The 23,877-nt window shown below is 41.5% G+C and overlaps 2 protein-coding genes across 2 annotated transcripts; one reads left to right on the plus strand and one right to left on the minus strand.

Annotated features, from left to right (window-relative positions):
* Positions 1–98: 98 nt before the first annotated feature.
* LOC308303319 (peptidyl-prolyl cis-trans isomerase A-like) lies at positions 99–5,361 on the minus strand. The gene is given in 7 exon segments (XM_080747668.1): positions 99–554; positions 1,526–1,601; positions 3,324–3,420; positions 4,034–4,122; positions 4,656–4,686; positions 5,129–5,160; positions 5,163–5,361. Coding segments are annotated over 7 exon segments (582 nt in total). The 5' UTR covers positions 5,281–5,361; the 3' UTR covers positions 99–415.
* A 731-nt stretch (positions 5,362–6,092) lies between these two features.
* On the plus strand, positions 6,093–9,992 carry LOC308303761 (aurora kinase B-B-like; the record flags this gene model as incomplete). Its single annotated transcript, XM_080748255.1, has 6 exons — positions 6,093–6,121; positions 6,850–7,038; positions 8,029–8,167; positions 8,602–8,750; positions 9,261–9,435; positions 9,831–9,992. 6 exons carry the CDS (start codon positions 6,093–6,095, stop codon positions 9,990–9,992), a joined length of 843 nt encoding a protein of 280 aa, XP_080604381.1.
* Positions 9,993–23,877: the final 13,885 nt, after the last annotated feature.

Consider the following 23,877-nt stretch of genomic DNA (forward strand, 5'->3'; position numbering starts at 1 on the left):
ATATACTTCCCTTGAGTCTAGGGTTCATCACATCGCCCTGCTCAACGGTGTGAGAAACAGATGAGACAAAATGCAAAAATATATTATCGTACTTTAATGATGATGAAATGTAGCCCTGAATGAAATGCGTGACGAGGTGTACATTTCACACTTTCGTTCTATAATCCCAAGTTCACATTGTTAAGTGCTTACGACCCGTAAAAGTATGGAAATTCTACCCAAGAACCCAAGAAAACCAAAGTAAAAAACAAAAGTACTGACCGACACTGTTAGGTAAACTACTGTCAACGACCAGGGGTGCCGCAGTCAGTGCACCCTGACCAAACAGTAGAGCCACTGTGCCATCGACCATTTCACATTGAAATCACAGTAGGGGGTGAGAGGCCGAGACCATGTCGGCTCTCCGCCTCAAGATCTACTCTACTAGCTCTCCACAATCTGTGACAGTGATCCTCTTGGAGGTACGCCCAGACCGAGACCCAAAGGCCTCCACTTTCTTGACCACGTCCAATCCGTCCTTGACATTGCCAAAGACAACATGCGCGCCATCCAGCCTGAGGGGAGGAACGAAGAGGTTTATTATTATGATTATCACCGCCCCGGACAGTGTCAAAATTCATGTTACTTTGACCCTGTGATTCTCAGTCTTTCTCATTTCAAGGGCCCCTCGGTTTGTTATGCATTAATTAGCCCACGGAGCGCCATTTGATGAAATGTTTTGTTTTATCTCTGTGGGGCCCATGATTCCACACGGTCAAATTTAACTCGGAGATGTTCATAAACTGACCCTTCCAAATGGAGCCTTGTGGGTCCATTTGGTTCTGTACTTTGTAAACTCTCAAGAGTTACAGATCTGATAAGGGTCCATCTAGAATCCCTAGCTCTGGTCCAGAGCGTCGGGTGGTCAGCTCCACTGACGCTCTGACAGACCCGTAGGAAAATGACTAGACCGCGATTTCTCAGCCCCTACGAGCGTTCAACTTGAGTCAAAATAAACTAAACTACTTCGCTACTCACCAAACCAAATGTAGTTTTGCATTGTTGAAAGTCTGTTCTCCGTGGTGGGAAACCTCTCAGCACCCCACCCACTCTGCAAAATACACTATTTTTGGCATGAAATAAAACACATCCAACTCGACCGCCGCTTATTTCCGGGTTGTGAACCATTGTGTCTGCAGCGGCCGCTGGGTGGCTCGAGGTGGGTGCGTTTTATTTCATGACAAAAATAATGTATTTTACAGAGTGGGTGGGGTGCTGAGAGGTTTCCCACCGTGGAGAATAGACTTTCAAAAACGCAAAACTACCTTTGGTTTGGAGAGTAGTGAAGTAGTTTAGTTTATTTTGACTCAAGTTGAGCGCTCGTAGGGGCTGAGAAATCGCGGTCTAGTCATTTGCCGACGGGGTCTGTCAGAGCGTCATTGGAGCTGACGCTCTGGACCAGAGCTAGGTAGTCCCCAGACCTGACATTGAGAGCCTGTGCTCTAGCAGTAGTAGCCCTTGCGATGTTCTGCGTTTTAGCACATACCACTCTGTTTTAGCGGTGCAGATGAAGAACTGAGACCCATTGGTGTTGGCTCCGGCGTTGGCCATGGACAAGATGCCTAAGACACAAAGATACACAACAGTCAGTGGTGTAAAGCAGTGGTTCTCAACCTTTTCAGGCAGCGGCCCCCCAAATAATCATATTTTAACAGAGGACCCCCCACCCTGACGAGCACTTGAGTTGAGGCATTACATTTTGTATAGCACCGTTCGTTCTATTGCAAAAATAGCAGATCTACATGCTCACAAGGCTCACTTTGTGAGGCATTGTGAGCATGTAGATCGTCTATTTTCACAATTTCGCCCTCTAATATTTGGCAATTTGGCAAATGTTTAATTTGTCATTTTAGAGGTAAATTAAAAAGTCACTAAATTGTCAGTTTAGACATGTGCATATACCCTCTATACACTTAAACATTATGTTGGTTTGTTTACTGTTGAGTGAGAAAACAATGTTGCACATCATCTGGGGACCCCCAAAATAATTCGGGCCGACCCACAGGTTGAAAACCACTGGTGTAAAGTAAATTTACTCATGCACTGTACTTTTACTTTACTTGGGTATTTCCGTTTCTAAATACTTTATAAACTTCTACTCAACTACATCTCAGAAGCATAGCATATGTTGTACTTTTTTTACTCCACTACAATTATTTGACAACTTTAGTTACTAGTTAATTTGCAGATTATTATACAAAAGATGTATGAATATATACTTCAGGTATTCGAAAATATACGATCTACAAGCTTAGCTTTTTATCAGTGCTGTGGACAATTGGGTGTAATCTGATGAGTAAAATGATAGATAGATAGATAATACCTTTATTATCCCAAGGGGGAAAATTTGTTGCCCAGAGGCAGCACAGCAGTATAAGGTTATTTACAAAGTTACAGAGAAGTATGAAAAAAGATAAAAAGAAAAAACAAGAACAGAGTACAGTAAGTACAGTAAGAGCAAGGTACAACAGGAAAGGGAACGAATAATATATATACATAAAGTGTCTTAAAGCACGACTATCAAAAAATAATACAGTGCCCAAATCAAAGTGACCATACAGTCAATGCTAGTTAGTGCAACAAGTATCTCTACATCATGTCAAACACAAGCAGAAATACTAAAAGAAAACTACTAACACAACCTAATAGTGCAGTGTCCAAAGGTCAGAGCAATAAAAACAACTAGCAAAAAAGAATAAAAATAAACAAGAAAGGGTGATGCGGCAAGACGCACAAAAAAACACCCTCCCTGGAAGGTCCTTAGAGGTCAAAGTCAGTGCAGATATAGTTCCAGTAAGGAAAAAAAAGGCTACCATCGTCCTACGTTAGGAAGGTAGTCCTTGTCAATCGACCGTTGTGTGTCACGTTGTACAGCTTGAGAGCAGCCGGTACAAAAGACTTTCCTAGTCTCTCGCATCGTCGACTTTCCTAGTCTCTCGCATCATTGTCTCTCGCAATGATAAGTAAAACATCCTTCATAGCAAGACACAAATCCAAATATATCAAATCAACAAGATTCATGGGGAAATTACGCAGCCTTGTTTGCAAATTCAAACCTCATGGTCAATTTGGGCAAAATAGGTCATCTCACAAACCACACTGAGTTGATTATGTTCAGAATGAGCAGTTCAATGGAGACATTACTTGCACAGCACTGCCATCTGGTGGAGAGCAGGAAGTATGACAGTACCACACAGCTGGGCTACACTGAACAGCTGCAAGTTTACAATTAACACCATTTAAATAAAATATATGATCAAAGGTTAAATATATCCCTAGTGTACCTGCTCCTGTGTGCTTCAGTTTGAAGTTCTCATCAGGGAACTTCCATCCATAGATAGACTTTCCCCCTGTTCCGTTGTGGTTGGTGAAATCCCCACCCTTTGATCACGAAAACAACCATTCATCAATTGGACACCATGATATCCACAATACTGAATACTTACAAAAAAAGGTATAGTGGTATGATTATACAAATCTGTTTGTTCACATTAGCCACAAGCAACTCTAGATCCTATTTTGAATATCTGGATCCTAGCGTTGCAATACCAACCCTTGACAGCCCATACATCCAAACGGAAGAGTCCTATCTGATTGTAGTAAACTTTAAACTCACCAATATTGTACCTGCATGGAAAGCAGCTTGAATTATCTTCTCTCTATCTACAAAGTTTTGTTTCATAAAAATCCACCATAGACACGTTATGAGCTACCTTCTGTCAATGAAATTCCATGCAGTCTTTTTCTAAGTGTTGGAGTTTGGAAGCGCTCGTTTTCGAAAGCACAACGTCCTGCTGCCTCCTGCATTATGTGCAATTTCGAAACGTTACTTTGTTGGCGAGTTAAACGTTTACTACAATCAGATAGGACTTTCCCGTTTGGATGTATAATCTGTCACGGTTTGGTATTGCAACTCTAGATTCCAGATATTCAAAATATGATCTAGAGTTGCTTGCGGCTAGATTCACATCATGCATCATCATGATGATCTTACCTGGCACATGAACTGGGGAATCACCCTGTGAAAGATTGATCCCTTGTAACCAAAGCCGTGCTCTCCAGTGCACAGGGCTCTGAAGTTTTCTGTGAATAAAAACAATAGTCAAGAAGACGGTCGTCTTGTCACCACCACTCACATTTTCTCAAGATATCAAGTCATACAAGGTTGCAGCCTGCGTGATATGTGACGCAGGCATTTGCAAGACCATTTTTCACAGCAACCAATCTGACATGAAATATAGGGTAAAATCAATAGAGTGTGACCTTTAATACTAAATAAGGCCGTGTTCCATTCATTCATTGTCAAACAGAGTCAGAGTGGTGCTATTGTTGTGCTTGTTTTGCTCAGTGGAAAAGATTCTGCAACACTGAAATGCAGTTAGACTTCAATTATTAGTGTCATTCAATGTTGTATGAGATGCATAAAGGTTTCCTGTGTAAATAAGCCGAAAAGCTTACTGGGATCTCCTTTTAGTTGACCTTGTACCAGTGAACTGTACTGTCACGAAACTGTACCCCTTTCTATGCAAACTTCTAATAAAGTCTTCAATCAATCAATGTTGACCCAACTCTTTCATGTCAGTATGATTGCCATGATGCAGCCTAGTGGGGTTTACCTGCTGTTTTGGGCACAACATCAGCATTCAACTGCAAGAATAATAATCAAAAAGATAAATGAAATAAAGTAGGAGAAAACACTTAAATAAAACACTTATTTATTTCATATATAGGAATAGCCCTAGAATGTCTCTGATTTTCGGTCGATTGACACTTTGTGTGTTAAAGTCTAGGGCTAATATAGGAATATCTCATAATCGCTATTATACCAACCAACTAACAATTAGTTGCTTCTTATGAGTGGATTTCAGGGACTCTCTAGGTTCCTTTATGGGGGTGACAGGGGGTCTAAATTGACTCTTACAAATCTGTAACTTTGACAGTGTACAAATGGAACCAAATTTTGGTCCCATTTTGTACAGTGTCAAAGTTAAGGAGAGACCTTAAGATTTCAAAGTTTGAGAACCACTGGTTTAAAATTAGATTATGCAACTGAACTGAACTGAAGAGACAGACACGAGACTTAACTGACCTCGAAGGTTACTCTTCCTAGTGGCTCGTTGTAGCAGCAATGTCAAAGTAAACCACTGGGTTCTTGTTGGCCGCTACGGGACCACTGCTGTACATCCGCGCGGCGGTGAACGCCAGCGAACATACTTTGATCCTGTTGGATATTAAAAGCATTTCTGCTTGGGTTACGAGTTATTAAACTGCAAAAGAAAAGGCACGCGTAACACTACTGTACTGCACGCATGGATGAATGCATGTAATGTTATTCAAGTTGTTGATCAGGAAGTAGTTCTTCTTCTCCTTCCTCATCTTCTTCTTCTTCTGCTGCTGAGTTTGAAGTGTTGCATTACCCCGCCATCTGCTGGATACCAGTTGGTTTGTGATCAAAGTAGTTCAAAAATATAGCCTGCAATCGGCTGTTTTCCCCTCCACAGAATCCTTGGTCACGATTCACCAAGATGGATGGCTTGATCATTTATATGCTTAAAAATAATATAAATATTTTATAAAGTCTATGGGAAAAGTGAATGGTCGATTTTTAGTGGCACCAGTAAACCACGCCCACTGCTGTGCCCATAAAGCTCAGCTGTTAAAAACACACTAATCACACTGACTGACTGACTGTGATTGGGGCAACGTTTTATGTGTTTTACGAGTTTTATGTTTTACGTAATTCTTCATAATGCAGGTAACTTGTTCCAATACCTCCGTGTCAGCAGCATTGAGCGCTATTATCCTTGGATCAAGACGAGACTAACGGATAGCCTAGTATGATAGAGCGATAGTAAAGCTGGCAAGATCAGCTGTGGACAAGTGTAGGCTAGTTACTTTGGAGATATTCTAACTAGCCTATATTATATTTATAAAGCGAGCGATGATGCCCATTGCACTTGAGTTTGTATTGAAATTGGTTCACTCAAATTTGAAAAATAAATGAATAAATAACTTAATTCATTTTGAATTTCCTACAGAGCCAGCCAGAGGCTATGCCTGGGGGCTACACCTTGCCAAAAAAGTGAGTCAAACAGTACTTCATTTCTAATAGCCTTTTATTAAATTTAATATCATTAATGACTAGTGGACATTAGATTGATACTTGATGCATTGATTGTTATGATGGTGCCATAGCCTTTATTATCAACATCAATTTGTGACAGTAGTAGCATAATTAATTCCCAGTAATCACTTGTGTGTAGAGTAGACCACAATGGAAACAAGTCCTCAGCCCTCAGGACTGTTTTGTTTTGTATTTTATTTTTTGTTATCCTTTTAGCCCAAATGTATGACTGTACTGTACCGTGCTGTTTGCATAAAGTATTCATTCAATCAATCACACCCAGCTAAACTCGAAGACAATGGGCAGATGGGCAGATAGATTCTGTCTGATCACTCACTACCTCTTCAAGTACTGTTTTCATTCCACCACAAATGGTTATTCATTTGTTAAACCTTATGTCCAGGACACCACATTTATACATTGGGCTGTGGACCCCCATCTGAGGGGGTTTTCTGCCAGGAACCACCATTGGAGATTTTCCTAGATTTAAAAAAAATACAAGGGCCAATTAATAGCTGCCTAATTTGCTCAGGGACCCAAGCATTGCCAGGAATGGAAATATCATACAAGTCCAGAGCTTGATGTTTCTGCTGACCCCCTAGACTACTGTGGGTCATTTTTCACTAGTGTCCAGTCGGTTGGTCAATCACCTGATCTCTATTGTCTTTGTGCATCCTTCTCATCAGGAAATGGACTGTGAAGGACTTTGAAATTGGTAAACCACTGGGTAAGGGCCAGTTCGGGAACGTCTACCTTGCGAGGGAGAAGTCACAGCAAGCCGTCGTGGTGCTGAAGGTGTTGTTCAAGTCTCAGATAGAGAAAGAGGGCATGGAACATCAGCTAAGAAGGGAGATCGAGATTCAGTCCCATCTCAGGTTGGTTTTATGGAATTGGCATTAACGATCCTACATGCCTTTCATAAAATGTTGTACTGCAAAACCAAAATACAATTCAGCCCCTGTTTACTCTGTGGACAAATGTATTATCAGAGGAGAGTCAGAAACTGCAACTAAAGTAGCATCTGGTTCCATGATCAGATTTGTCAAGTAGAACAATGTTTCCCAAACTGGGGGATGGGTTCCCCAGGCGGGTTCCCCAAAACTATCAGTTTAATTTGCAATGTTGATTTCTCACTCAGTAGTGAAGAAACGAAGTGTATACAGGGTATTGGCACATTTCTAAAATGAGAATATGAGGACTTTTGGTTTACCAATTAATACCATAAATATTGAGTAAGAAAGATGCACTCCCCAGTTCAAATGATTATTTTCGGGGGCCATGGTGTGAAAAGTTTGGAAACCCTTGACGCATTTAATTAAATAATTATAATACTGTCCAGTTAATGTTCATTTTGATAAAGTATACCCGGTTGACTGAAAGTCTAGTCTTTCAGTATCTGTGGAGGTAAAAGGTCCTCATTAAGGGGTGTCACGAATCTCCAAATCCAGTTTGATTTTAGAATTACAAATCCAGTAAATGATTTTAATTGTAATCCTGGCAGCTTTTGCAGCTGATGAGGAGACTTGAGCTGCTGTATGAGGTGCACCATGTAGGGTTTCCATGTAGGGTTTCTTGTGCAACTGTAGTGTGCAGTCTTCACATCAAACAGCAGGTGCCTTCAAACTCTTCATTTAGGTCACAGATTACAGTAGATGGTTGCTCAGTCCAGACACATGGCCATCAGTGTTTACTATGTGGCTATGCATTAAATAAGGTTTTAAACTTAAATTGTAAGTGTGAATGTTGCCATTAGAATTGGTTGTATTTACACACATTTGTGACATTGTTTGTTAATTTGCAAATTAAATTATCGTTTCATTTATTCTAACTTTGACTACTGCAATGTCACACTTCCCTCTCCTCAGACACCCAAACATCCTGAGCTTCTATAATTATTTCCATGACCGCACACGAGTTTTCCTGATCCTTGAGTTCGCCCCACGTGGTGAGCTATACAAGGAGTTGCAGAAACACGGACGATTTGACGAGCAGCGCAGTGCCACGGTATGACTCAATGCATAGCTTTATAAGTGATTAAACTAATTCTAACGATTATGCAGTCTATTGGCAGCCAGTGCAGCAAGCACCGGTGTAATATGTGATCTTCTATACATCTTAGTTAGAAGTCTGGAAGCCGCATTCTGCACCAGCTGTAGGCGGTGTATACTGTAGAAGAGCGATTCAGGCTGGAAAACAATGATCCAGCCGTTAGGAAATAAAAGCCTATGTTTTTTCCAGGTCTGGAGGTGTAAATTTACTTGCAAGATCAGCTAATCTTGGTAAAGATTTGGTATAGAGGCGAGGGGGGGAAACACAAGTTACAGAGCCAACTCTGACCCGTTTTACCAAGTGCCGAAGGCTTAAGTGGTTAAAATCGGTCTTTGTTTTGTGACAAGGTTATGACAATGTGGTCTAATTCTAACATTTTAAATTGTCAGTACATGGAGGAGGTGGCCGATGCACTCAAATACTGCCACGAGAATAGAGTCATTCATCGTGACATCAAGCCAGAGAATCTGCTTCTTGGCATGCAGGGGGAGCTTAAAATAGCAGACTTTGGATGGTCCGTCCATGCACCTTCTTTAAGGTAAGGAAATCGCATGTAATCTGGAGCTACTGTGATAGGTAGGTATTGTTCATCGTATTCACTTTTTAAGTACAAGTATACTGTCTCTGTTGGGTGGAAACCTCATAGGTCCACTGTTACTTTTCAGGATTCAATATAATAAGATATCAATTTAGTAAAAAGTGAATAAGTATGCAGGTAACTGGAACATATTGATGAAAAGTACTAAGTATTCAATGTTGTCTGTCAGGTGGAAACCTCATATGTCAATCTGTTTTCAGGATTCAAGTAAAAAATGTGTAAAAAGAATTGCAGATCTGCAAACTCAAAACGCATCGCCTTGTGCCATGTTTCGACCTTGTGAATCTGCTACTTTTTTGCTGTAGTATGATCAAGTAGGGCAAAAAAACAACATAAAAAGTTTAGGATTAGGTATGAGGTTTCTGCCCGACAGCAACGATGTACGAAGCGGTTATTGGCTGAATAGATGGGCTATGCTAAAAGCATAAAATGTACATTTAACCTTTTCAGGCGACGCACCATGTGTGGGACACTGGACTACCTGCCCCCAGAGATGATCGAGGGGGGCATCCACAACGAGAAGGTGGACTTCTGGTGCATTGGAGTCCTTTGCTATGAATGCCTGGTTGGCAGCCCACCTTTTGAAACGAGCGACACACATGACACATACCAAAAAATCAAAAAGGTAAACAATTGGTTTAGATCTATTCCTCTGGGGAATTAAAGTTTTACAGCCTCTGCTAAATCAAGCTGTTGTAGGGAACTAACTGAACAGAGGTAGAGTTTTTTTAAGAAAGCGATGTACAGTACCAACAAATTCTTTGCAGATCTACAGTACCAACAGGTTCCCTATGTGACCGGCTGGGATTGTAGATCATCTATTTTCATTCTTCTTTTAATCGAAACCTATTCACATTCTTCCCATGAATTAGTTTTATGAAACAACACAATTATCCCCCAAGCAGGCTTCTCGTTTTTCGATTAAAAGATCATCTATAGAATAATCGTTTGCAGCTCTAAACGGAGACGATGTTTAACTCGACGTTGATATCATTATTGATTGACATTTGATATTTTCAGGTGGACTTGAGCTTCCCATCGTTTGTATCAGAGGGAGCCAGAGACCTCATCAGAAAGCTGCTGCGCTACCGTCCGGAGGAGCGACTGCCCCTGCAAAAAGTCATTAACCACACCTGGGTGTGTGCCAACTCCACACGGGTCCTACCCCCTGCCTGGCGATGAAGACACAATTCAAGACCATTTTAATCAAATTTAAAAGTTAAATAAAATTTACACTGGTGCATATGGTTGTTTGTTATGTGTGCAATAGAATTCGGTTTCATTTCACTCTTGTCCCCATCGGTATTTGTTTTCCAGGTTGACCTTGAAATCATTTGAGGTCAAATGCTTGGAAATCACAACATCCTGTGTCCTTGGAACTATTAGAAACTTCTTGTGATCAAGTTCTCGTTAGCTGTACAGTGTACTTAATACATATATTTAATTATCAATTCGATAGAGATTTAACATAATGTTCTTATTTTGATCATAAGACCCAATTATTACTGAATGTCTTCAGGATATGTATGCCATGGGGAATCCTGAGCTAATAGAAACGGCAGGCTTTCTTTTTTCTATTCCTGAAAATGTTAGTGTAAGCCATTGTTCTCATGATGATAAAAATATATAGAAATAAATAGAGAAATCTGCCCAACGACGATGTCCCTGGCAGATGGGTTTTTGAAGTATTTCTTTTTTGCTTTTTTATCTTATGACCAATTATATGAACATACGGTAGGTTGAAAAGTGGTGAATTGTCCTTGAAAGGGATACTCTACTTTCAAAAAATCTCTAGGTCATTTTATCATCTAATCAGGCTTGTGGGAAGCCAGTTATTACTGTGGTAACTTTTCTGACACCTCCCGCTTAAAACCCAAAAAGCCAGAAGGATCATGAGGCCGTGCTTTCACGGTCTGTAATCGTACTGAAAGTTTAGATCAAGCAGGCTTTTGCCCTTCTGCTCCATGGGAGTTTTTTCCTCCCTGAGCCTGCCTTAGGACACCTGCGTTACCCAGTCAAACTCCCTGGACAGATTTATGTAATTGACTTGATTCAGTATTTTGATATTTGATATTCATTTTTATCAGACACTCTGCATCCAGGGCCCATTCCTATACAAACCCATTGTAACTTCAAACTCCATTTATTCATCAAAAACACTCATCTTCTTTTCTGGTGACTCATACTACCCTCCGAATACGTGAGTGAATACAGTGTCTGATAAAATGAATGTCAAATATCTAAATATTGAATCAAGCAAATTAAAATCTGTCCGGGGTGTTCCCCGGACAGAAAAATGCAATATCCCTTTAAGCTTTATATACATTTAGGGTATTTTCAAAAACATATATATTTTTTAGACATGTTGAACTTGTGAAATGGGACTTTTACTTTTGGTGCTTTATATTTTGTCATTATTTTATTCAATCACATGTTTTATACAGAATTTACTCCGAGTATCTACATTGCACTTTGATTAAACAAATGCATATAAGAATCCTATTGGGGTATTCAATGTTCCAGTATAATTCTACAGGATTCTTAATATTGTTATAATTTTATAAATTCTGTCACCTCTATCATAATCCTATATAAATGATATTGGAACATTCTCCAAAATATTAGGCTGCTGCCTATTGGATTTTAGACATGTTCAAATTTCAAATAAAATGGACACTTGTGGTATTAAACAAGAAAGGACTACTTCCTCCGGCGGAGGGACTCGAATCTACCTGAGAGGCGGAGCAATATACGACACACGGCCCTAAATCTGACCACATTCGCGCGACTCGCGCTTCCTTTAAAATCATCTAGAGTTCTAGACGATCTACAAGCTCACGTCGCGCTGCAAAGCATTGTGAGCTTGTAGATCTAATTGGTAGATGATTGACTCTCCTGCAGTGAGAACGCAACTTGAGACCAGATAGACAGGACAGCAAGCTACTTTTCAGCTTCAAGACAACAAGAGGTGAGGTGAGTTAGATGTTTTTATGTTTGTTTTCTTCTCAAGTATGTAGACTAGCCTATATTTACATTAGCCGTTGGTGTAAGTAGCCTACTAGTAGCATATTAGCCTTTAATATTAGTTTTTTATTTGATTCATTCTACGTATTTCGCTCGAAGCCATGTTGCAGGCCTACAGTTCAGGGCGGGTAGGATGCAGGCAGGTGGTATTAATTAGCTATTTTACTATAAGTAATAATCTAATAATACCTATGGACATTCATTTTAATGGCACGATAAAATATAGGCTATTGTATTCAAATATTATAATTCTTAAAAACAGCATTGGGAACGATGTATTATTTAGACCTATATTTAAAATATGAAGAAAGTTTGGAGCGGCATCCAGCATCACCAATTTGGGCGGGAATGGTGTCTAAGAATGGACACTGTGTGTGTGTGTATGTGTGTGTGTGTGTGTGTGTGTGTGTGTGTGTGTGTGTGTGTGTGTGTGTGTGTGTCTTGCAGCCTAATAACTTTATCTTGTACACCCCCCATCTCTCTCTCTCTCTCTTTCTTCTTTCTCTTGCTTTCTTTCACCCAGAATTCCAGACCTAGGCCTACTGTATAATATGTGATTATTGCCCAGTTGGAACAGGCCAATGGCTGACAGAGATAGGCTACTGTTCACCACTGGAGGGAAGAGAAGAGAAAGATGTCAGGCTTCATATTCTTTCAAGGTATTATTCTCTACTTCAGGGGTCTTCAACGTTTTCAAGCCAGGGACCCCTTAGCTGAGAGAGAGATGAAGCAGGGACCCCACAACCTGTTCATAGATTCCATATAGTTTCATTGTTTGACAGCACAATCATCAGTGTATTTTGGATTCATGTCAATTTGTGTTTTCAGATATTTAACCACTTGAACTGTCAATACTTAATAAACTTGACCTTTCACTCACCTTGCTCTTTTCCCCCTCTACACCTATGCTCTTTGCCAAAAATAGCTGATGCGAGGCGTTGTGAGCTTGTAGATCTGCTATTTTTGGCTAAAGTTCTCAGAATATGGACGCTAGGGTTCAACTGGTTAATATAAAAAAGGAGACAAAAATGTTTCTATCACTCAAAGATTTGGAGGACCCCCTGTAGTAACTCTGGGGACCCCCTAGGGGTCCCAGACCCCCTGTTGAAGACCCCTGCTCTACTTTCTGATGGTGAAATTAAAGGAGTAGTTCACCCCCAAAATGACTTTTCTTCTATTGTTTACCGGTACTTATGCCATGGAGACTTGAGTTCAATAATATTGTTTGGTTTTTGTCGCATTCCTAAGACAAAAAATAAGAAATAAAAACGTACCCTGCCGGTCTCCCCATCCAGGGCCATGCATTCGGGTCACCATTCAGAATCAATGGGGGTAAATTTACTATAATCACATTTTTGTCTTAGGAATGCGACAAATACAAAGATAAAACTATTGAACTCAAGTCTCCATGGCATGAGTCATTTTGGAGGTGAACTACTCCTTTAAGACCTACCTACATGTTTCGATGTTTGTGTGTTTATCCATGTCATCATTATAGGTCTTGTATTGGAAGCCAAGAATATGAGACAGTGGGTGTAAAAGGTTTTTTTGTTTTTGTTTTTTGTTTTGTTTTTCAACTGATTATATAAATCTTATGAGATGTTGATAAAATGGTTGGTTCCATTTTGCCAAGAGATATCCTGTTCCTGAATAGTTGAATTTATATTACATTTTGCCATTGATTTTAATGGGAAGATGAGAAAAAGTCAGCCCAAAGTTTGGCACACTATTCCTCCCGTTTCCGCAGCACACACTCGAGCCATAATAGTCCATAATAGCCTATAGTGTGTGCCAGCGGCTACGTCATTGTAGTCCTTAGCGGCCATTTCTTGGGTCAAAACACAGGTGTTTCAATTGTTTGATTGCATAGAACTAATGCTATAGTCTAATCAGAACACCTGTGTTTACCCAAGAAATGGCCGCTCTTAGAACTACATTTGGCACACCCTATAGGATGCTAGACGGAAAATCAAATTAATATTTTTTTTATAAGAAATTGGTAAAAAAAACAAAAAAAAAACATTTGACAGCCTATACATCCAAACAGAAATGTCCTATATGATTGTATTAAACAATGTTAAACAACTTTGCCACTAGAAGCCACTCGATTTGCCATTGACTTTATGCATGCGCATATCTTCACAAAAAGAGATGTATACAAGGACACATTATGCAGCAACAAGGTTACATCCACAAAGTCACAGCATAATCCTCATGATACCAGTAAGTCGGGAGATAAGGGACCGCCACTTTTCCAAAATGTTGATATATTTTCAAACATTCTAAAAAATAGTGGAAAAAGCGGATCAATGCGTTGCATCGCAACACGTTGTGTGAGCTTGTAGATCGGCTATTTCCACTATCAATGTTCTTTTTTTAAGTATAAAGTTGTCAAATATGTCAGTCATTTATTTCTTTGTATATTTTGGTCATGTGTCATATCTGCCATGTGAAACTTCAAAGCCTACAAGCCAAACAGAAATGTAATTGTCAATGACAAGCGCTACTATTTGAGTGACGATTAATTGTCATGTCTAATCGTGGCAGCCCTAGTCCATGTCCCAGGCTGGACCACCAGAGGACCACGGTAGGCAAATCAGAGACAGGTGGGGGCGGGGCTTTTCGTACGCAGCTCTTAAAAACTGCCTGCGTCGTGCAACACTAGGAACTGGTTCTGTTGAATTGAATTGTAGTCCTTGGATAAGTCCTGGAAAAGACACGCTGTGATTGGCAAGTCGTTTTTTTTGAGTGGCAGTCTGCCCTCGACACTTCCGCTTTTCTGCCTATCAAGTTGGACGGGTCACTCCAATCATCTGCAGCGGTGGATGAGGTATCTAGCTTTTTATATCTGTGGCTGACACGCCACTAGAAGGCCACCGGGTCTTTATCCACCTCTGGGTGGAAGTTACACCACCTCTCTTCCCAGTAGCTGCTCACAGGAAGGGCCAGCAGGCAGCGTTAGCTGTTGGTATACTCCATCAGTGAGCTTGTGTGCAAGTTTGCCATCGTAATTGAAGCACACAGGCCCCAGAAGTTGCGAATGCATGTTAAATCTGTACTTAGTAGATTAAAACGGTGGTAGTTACAATTATGGGTCAGTTCAATGTCATGGCCGTTTTGTGAACACCTGGTACAGTTTTTAAGTTGCTCGATTAGATATTTGATATTCATTTGATCAGACACGCTCCCTTCCTCTACAACTTCAAACTCCATTTTTACCATGATAGATAGATGAATCGAAAACACCCGTCCTTGGTTCTGGTAACGTGAGAGGGCCATGTTTTTTCAATTACTTTTTTCATTTATTTTTAACAATTATTTTATTGTATTTCTTCTTTTAATTTTTTCAAAAGAATAGTATCAAATGCCATTAATCCCATGTTGTCATTTCCTCACTTTAGCACATCATAATGTCTCTCTCCACTAGATGGCACTAGATAACACAGAATGCATACATGTACCTTTATGTTTACACATAGATCCTGTAGTGTTTGAGACCTCTGTATTGACTCTTCGCCCTTCATTTGAGCTCTCTACCACCCAACCCCTACAGCCCATGATCACTGTTGCTGTTACTGTATTTTATAGAATTTGTGTATTATATGTATCAGTTGTGTTTTTATTGTTTGTGTACTGGATGCTCTGTTTGCCAAAGACAACTGTCCATTTCAAGTTCAATTGAATGGATAACAAAGTATTCTTTATCTTAATTGTCTATCTGAAGAATAAACCGACTAAGGTTACATATATATATTTTTTTTAATTGATCCAGGAGTCCATAGAGCGGTGACCATGCAACACTGGTTCCACAGATGTGGACAGCATAACTGTTTGGGCCTTACATGGTAAGTAGCCTATATGTTTATAACCCTATAAATAAAGTGGATTGGATATGGTACAGTACATGGACCTACTGAATCCATGCCCTACCCCTTATGCCCAATCTTCTTTGTCTTTTTTTTACCATTTTGAAAAACATGTAAAAATACTTCAAATAGCCAATCTACATTCAGGACAAAAGTTCTAAATTAATATCCGTTGTAGTGGGTATCAAACAAGTTAAAATGTCCTTGATATGAATTAAAATAAAATACTTTAAACTGGACAGAGCTGCCTTGGATCCTTTCTGAGATCAGTTCACCACCTTATTTTTTATCTTTTTTGATACCCACTACAATGGAAAAGTACTTTTGTCCTGTAATTAACTAAACCCTCCCCAAAGAGCACCTGTTATCAGTTTGCCATATACTCACAGACCGACAGAGCGCTTCTTGATCTTTTATCGAGCCAATCTACATTGACACATTGTGAGCTTGCAGATCAGCTATTTGAACTATTTAAAAATGTTTTTTCAAAATAGTAAAAAAAAAAGCCAAAGACGTTTGTTTAGGGATTCAAGGGTTGGCCAACCAGGGTTGTATGCTTGGGGCATGTGGTTTCTGTAAGCTTGGGGCACGTGGTTTGGGGCAAACCCCAGAAATGAAAACTCTTCCTGAAATCCCAGACTCTCTTCCCAAAACGAAGTGTGTGATAGAGGCTGGCAACGCCAGGCAATCTCTGAATAAGTTGTAAATTATGCTGAAAAGGCAGAGAGACGCTCTTTTTCACGGCTACACTCAATCGTGATGGTCGCCCTTGGTCGGCCCCGGTTAGGATTTTAGTTTTGCGATCTCCTTCCTGTAATCGTCACACACACATGGCTTCCGGGGCTCTTCAAAATAAAACAACAGGCTATGGCGGCAGGCGTTGTGTTAAATGCACTGTTCCCAGAACGGGACATTCAACTGTGTGCGGCCGCAACTGGCCGCCTGAGAAACAGAAGGCTTGATATGTGCCGAAGTGAGCAAGACACCTAACCAGGGGTCATCGCCATGCTAGCTTGTGGTGGACACAGTAGCCCTGAATGACCATAACAGGTCTGTAACTCTGACAGTGTACAAATAGAACCAAAGGGACCCTTACAGGTCCCTTTGGTTCCATTTGTACACTCTCAGAGTTAAGGGGGTCCTTGCAAATGAAACGTTTGAGAACCACCAGTAACTAGATGTGTCATAGTGTTGTAGTAAACAAGTGTCATACAAAGTCAGAAGAACACATGGAAACTTGACATTCAGTAATTGGTTCTCATGATTAAAATCAGAACATTATAATGGCGTGTAAAACAGAAAATATACATTTTGCCACGGACAAGGACAAGTCTTTGCCACGGACATATTGATGACCCCTGCACCTAACCTACAGGTATATTGTTATCATTTACAAATGACATACTGTAGATCAAGGGTTCCCAAACCTTTTTTTTAACCTAAACAGACTGGTGAAGAAAGCAGGCTCTGTCGTTGGGTCCTCTCTGCAGGGGGTGGAGGAAGTAACCAGGGTGCGCACTGCGAAGAAGCTAGATTCCATCTTGGAGAACTCCTCCCACCCCCTCCATCTAGAGATCACCAGTTACTGGAGTAAGAGAGGAAACGACCGCTTTACCTACCCAGTACGGAGATGTGAGAGATTAGGAAAATCTTTTGTACCGGCTGCCCTTAAGCTGTACAACGAGACACATAACGGACGCTTGAAAAGGTCTCCCTTCATAACTTAGACTTACGGAACCATTGCTGTATTGACTTTGACCTCTAAGGAACTATTGCTGTATTGACTTTGACCTCTAAGGACCTTCCAGGAAGAGTGCTCATGTGCGCCTTGCGGTGACACGCTTCCTAGTTTCTTCTTTTTTCGCACTGATTTTTGACACTGCACTATTAGGTTGTTAGTGTTGGTAGTTTCTGAGTATTTCTGCTTTGTTTAACAATGACAGTGAGATACTTGTTTGCACTATCTAGCATTGACTGCTATGGTCTCTTTTGCAAGACACTTTATGTATATATACTTATATATTATTCGCCCCCTCTATTGATGCACCTTCTCTTTATTGGTACTGTACTGCTCTTGTCTTTGTTTTTGTTTTGTTTTTTCCCTCTTATCTATCTTTTCTTACGTCTCTGTAACTTTGTAAATAACTGTATACTGCTGTGCTACTTCTGGACAACTGAATTTCCCCCTTGGGATAATAAAGGTATCTATCTATCTATCTATCTGTCTCAGGGCACCCCATGATTCTTTTTTTAATCCGAGGCACTCCTACATTATAATTTTCACTCCCAGCACCTTATATTTATAGCAAATCGTCGTTGTCGGGTGGAAACCTTGTATGTCCAAAACCGTTTGTTTTGTAATATCATCTATAAAATGTACTAAGCAGATCTACAAGAACACAACGCCTTGCATCGCGAGGCGTTGTGTGCTTGTAGATCGTCTGTTTTCACTAGTTTTGTGCGACAGTCTTGTATGATGAAGCAGGGCTTTGCTTTACCAAAAGACGTACACAATTGAAACTTGGAGATACGAGGTTTCTGCCCGACGGTGACGATATTCTAGTGATTATGTTGTAAGGAAAACGTTGAGATAATAGCCATTTTGGTTAGAACTGACTGAAAATAACTTTGTACTTCAAGTTTAAAATGATACTAAATGTTTTTTCAAGTGTCCAAATAAATTCCAAATATTGTCAAATTATCTCGCGGCACCCCTGGACTACCATCACGGCACCCCAGGGTGCCCCATCACCCACTTTGAAAACCCCTGCTGTAGATAGACGAGGGTCTACTCTAAATGCAGGGATCGATCTTTAAATGTTTCATGCACTCTTTGAAAAGGGTTATGAACCTTGAATCTCGAGTGTTCATTTAACCAACGTAAACTATATAAGAGGTCAACATTTAAAAACGCTTTCAGTGCCACCTTTTCACCACTAGAGGGCGCCCAATGGCCATAGAAAACACCATTGACAAGCGTTGTATATTCACAAGCCGTGCGCAGCCATGACGCGCCTGAACACTTTCCTTTGTGTCATGAACAGGGACAGGATGAAGTTAGCTTGAAGTTAGCTATTGGCTACCAAGCATTTTAGAAGCCCTATTTTCGGCGATTTAGCCATGATTAAACCTTGCACACCTCATGGATATGCATGGAACAGAGAAAATGAGCTCTAAAGATCCTGGATTGCATTGGAGTGGATGGTAAATATCGGCGGCGCGACGCTCTCGCGGGCCGTGTAAACAGATGACGGCTGGCGGCCCGGCTCGAAAAAATAAATAAATAAAATCATTTTTTTTTAAAAGCCGAACTAGTTCAGGATAGGCACCCAGGACGGTCCAAATTGTATATATATAGGCACTATAAGAGTTAACAGTGCCATGCCCAAAATTGGAGTGAAATGTTCTTTCACTCCCAATTTGAACGCTCTGTGTTAATGAATTAACACGTCTATTAATGTTTTATTTGTAATAGATGTGTGTATTCCACAGAGAATGCCACTTTCTCAAGCCCCTGGAGGGTTTGTTACTGTAGGCATTCTCCTTCATTGTCTTTGTGTTCGATTTTTTTTATTCTGTTGTAAGTGAAAACAAACAAACAAACAATGAGGATTAGCTTGTAGCCGCAGTGTAATTGTGTAAAGATAAAATGCTCATATTCGCTTAAAAAGAAATCAGGAGGATGTGTTGTTTTAGCTAATGATATATGCAGCAGTGGTGAGAAAAGTACCCAAATGTCCTACTTAAGTAAAAGTGTCAATACTGCAATGTAGAAATCTATGTAGAAACAAGATCATGCGACGCATTGTGAGCTTGTAGATCTGCTATTTTCTAATGGCCAAAAGATATAGGGCTGAAGTGGCGAATGTATGTTAAAGGACAACAATTTTAATTACTTCGATTTCAGTGGTTGGGGGCATGCGTGCAAGTGGCTAAATATGTATTTTTAGACATAATAAGCCGGCGATTTATTTATTACTAAGGGGCCCCAGCTAAATTCATATTTTATGAAAATCTGTTTCATCACTTTAAAGTTATACCATGTAACTTTTTTTATAAAACAAATCTTAAAATTGTCCTAACTGTTAAATCGCTAAAGTTTTAGAACCCCCACTCCGTTATTTTCAGCTTCTAAAGCCTTCTCTTTATATGTTTTCTATGAGCCGTGAGGGGGGGAGAATTTCGCGGCAAAATTTCGTCATCACACTACCGGCCAATCACAGCGAGGGTTATACACTGCCGGCCAATCACAGCGCATCTTGGAGTGGGGTCGCTAGGGCGGCCATATTTGTAGTCTCCCGTGTGTTTCTATACTCGGGTGCACGGTAAGCATGGGTGAAGGAGTGTATCTCCGGAATGGCTGAACGCACAGCAACCAGGGACCCCTCAAAAGATAGATCTCGGCGAGGTGGAGGCAGACGCGGGGGTGTGATAACCGAAAAACGGCCGAAAGACGCGGACGCGACCGAGGTTTGCTATAGAGCTACTGACCACAAGTTGAGCAACTTACACAGTATAGCTTTAACCGTATGTACATATCAGCTATTTGAAAATAGTAAAAAGGAAGAAAAAAAGAGAGAGAGAGCGATCTTTAAAAAAAACGTTTCTAATAGGAGTGTGTAAATTCCTGTAGGGCTATAGGTTAATTTGGGGGTCATTTATCGATTGATTGATTGGTGAGTGATCGCAATCGGCCGATAATGCCTCTATCGGCTTTGATCGGTATCGGCTTTGTCTCTATCGGCTTTGCCGATCTACAAGCTATATCAGCTATTTTCACAATATTTATCTGTGGGACTGAATGTGACCTCAGCTTCAACTCCAACAGGTTGAATTGGATACTAAGGGACCTCAGCCTGCAATCTCTTAATGTTTATACTTAATATACAATGTCAATGTTTTGTCAGAAGAATCATTAAATATATAAATGCTGCTACAGTAACACAATAAATAGAAGCATTTATGGATTTGACGCTGTGATCGGGAATATCGGTATCGGCAGATACTGATTCCAGTTGATCGGTGATCTGCATCGGCCCCGAAATTTGCATTCTATTTAGGCAGGAAAAGTCTGAGAACCATTGAATTGCGCCATACAGAGCAGTACAGAGCAGCATCTCATCCCTAGTACCTCCTGACATCTGCCTCCACATCCCACCCATGTTATTATGTGTTTACCTACAGTACTACTGTATATGAATGCATTATGCAGAACATAACAGCAGATCAATGTGACCACCGTCTCTGTGTGTAATTAACATGAGTAATTGCAGTGCTTAATTTGCAGAGCCACCCAAGGTTCATAATGGGCCTGTGAAAACACTGACCCATGACAATTGATTGATCCGTCCCTCTCTTAAAACCATTCTCCCTTCTAATGACTAAGTAATGAGGAGATCGTGTGTGTGTGTGTGTAGCCTCGCTGGCTATAACGCCGCTTTCAATCTCCCTTTCCTGATTGGCTGATGCTCTTTTCCTCCCCCCCCCCCCCCCACGCAGGCACGTGCACACATAGACATCAAAGGGGGCTTGAGCCCCTGCCCTTTTACCCGTCTGTAACAAGTGCCCTCTCCAGAAACATGAATGCAGTTTTTTACTATGGTGAAAGAAACGCCAAACGCCCTCTTTCCATGCCATGCCTGAAGGCAGCATTCAAGATAAATTGTCTTGTCCAAACTCTCCTGAACTTGAATGCAGCATCTTATGTTGAAAGAACTGCCCTCTCTGTGTAAATCCATGTTGATGTTACGCCACATCTCCAGTATTGACTTGATTATGCTTAGAGCAGTGTGGTATCAAGCACCGAAAATTGCCGACCTCCAAGCCGCGACGCGCTGTGAGCTTGGAGGTCTGCGATTTTCGATAATTTCACCAAAAGGCCCTTTTAGAAATTTCAGCCCCTGCCTCTCTAACGTTCTCTGCACGTCCCTGCCCCCACGCTTCTGTTGTCTCTTCCCCTCCTCCTCCCTCCTCTCCTCCTCCTCCTCCTCCTCCTCCTCTGTTCCCCTGCAATGGTGTCAGCTCCTCGCTTGGAGGCTCTGTTCCTTCACTCTATCCTCACTCTCTCTGCCTCTCTTTTGCCCCCCACCGCCCCCCTCTTCCCTCTCTCTCTCTCACTCTTCCTCTTCTCTCTCTCTCTCTCTTCCTCTTCTCTCTCTCTCTCTCTCTCTCTTTCTGTGTGCGTCTGCATGTGTGCACTCCTCAGTAATCAGCCACACAGACTCGCCTTTGGTGGCTGGAGACTGATTCAATATTCCACTGGGTAATTTATGCAGAACTAATTCTCTACAGGAATGGAAGGGCTTGGAGGGAGAGGGAGAGAGAGAGAGAGAGAGAGAGAGAGAGAGAGAGAGAGAGAGAGACACTGAGCGAGAGAGAGAGGGGGGGGGGGGGGGGGGCTGAGGGGAGAGAGAGAGAGAAGGGGGAGAGAAAAAAACATAGAGGGGAAGAAATCTGTGGTGAAATAATTATCCCCGGTGTCACTGTAGCAACATTCTGTGAAGTTGCTGTCAATAAAATATTGAACTACACAATCCATTTCAATTTAACCTCAAAAGGATGCTGCAGTGGGTTTGGGGTGGGTGGGGGGCCGTGGTGGCAGTGAGCACAAGTGCGCACAAACACACACACAAGCGTGTGTGCGCGCGCTCAGGCGCGTTTTAAACACACTGACTTACCCACCACCCACTAACGCAAAACACACTCTGAGGTGGTGGCTGCCGACGTGGGCTGCCTACAGACTGGCTGTTGGAAGGGAAGCACATCGTTGCCTGTACTCGTTTAACTTGTCAAAACAGCGGGGCTCCGTGTCTCCTCGCATTTGGATTTAGCAGGCTCGAATTAGCGCGAATCAAATGAAAAAGAGAGCTGGGGAGGGGAGGGGGAGGTTGGTGAGAGGATAAACAAAACGAGTATCGCATTCCTGTGAGAGCCATTTCGGTCAGAATACTGATTGCGGCCATTTGTGACCAAACGGGCTTGTGGTAGTAATAAGTGCCCTGCGCCGTCTGTATGTGTAGCTGGTAGTCGTGGTGGTATTTGTCTCACAGCTGATGTCATTAAAATTGGATGCACAGCCATTCTTGGCAGGTTCCGGGGGAAGAGACACACAGTTGATCATCAATCAGCACACGGCTTGTCTGAGATGCCTGGATTTGCACCACTCCTTGAGCATTTATAATGGATGCAACTGTATCCACCCACAGGCAGACACACAACGCTATAATCCACGGTTTATACTTCTTCGTCGTAAGGCCGCGCGGCACCCGTTGGAAACAACCGATCGACAAGCTCTCGACGCTCCGCGTCGGCGGCGCGGCGAGAGCTTGTCGATCGACTGTTGTCGGCGGACGGACACACCGTTGTACGACGGAGCATAAATTAAGCATTGCGAGAGGGAAAGATGATCTTGACTTGAAGTCATTTTCTGCCTCCCGTACAGCATTCAATTTTACATTACCTTAAAAATAATGAGCTCCCTGCTCTAGTTACAGTTCCCTGTCCAACTCTATACGCAAACCGGGGAGACACCTGAAGGACTCTTGACGACGCAGTGTACCTCTTTAGTGTCTGTCTAATGCCTGTAATTGGCAGGAACAGACAGGTCTTCTCTGAATTATTACCTGACAGATATTGTTCATCAGTTGTCACACCGTGTTGAGCCATCAGTTGTCAACCAGCCCATATCTTTCAGACAGATAAACACAGGCTGTTGAATTTGTTGCAGGAAAACTGTCCCTATAGATAGAGTGATGCTGTGCTAATGATCATCCTGTACGATTGGAATAATCGGACACTAGCCTTGACAGGTAGGGAAATGTGGGCATAATTTGCTGCTATACACCCGTAACGCGCACGAAATCTGTACACCACAGGAATTTTCTTTCTTTTTCCCGTGCACTCTCTGTGGACACTTTGCAGTGCTCCAAGACACTAACTCATTATTTTGCATCTTCGTCATTCTTATTAAATCCATACATCTTAGCTGAGGGCAACGCGCTAGAATACATACATGTCAAAACATTAGCTCTGTGCGTATGCACACGTGTGTATGCAAATGCATGTGTGTGGGTGTGTGTATGTGTATGTATATGCGTGCGTGCGCACGCGTAAAGCTGCGCACTGTCCTGCACTCCGGAGAGCCATGTGCAAAATGAATAATTTATCCAGATGAATTA

Source organism: Nannobrachium achirus (assembly GCF_963921795.1).
Source record: "Nannobrachium achirus genome assembly, chromosome: 18".
NCBI lineage: Eukaryota > Metazoa > Chordata > Actinopteri > Myctophiformes > Myctophidae > Nannobrachium > Nannobrachium achirus.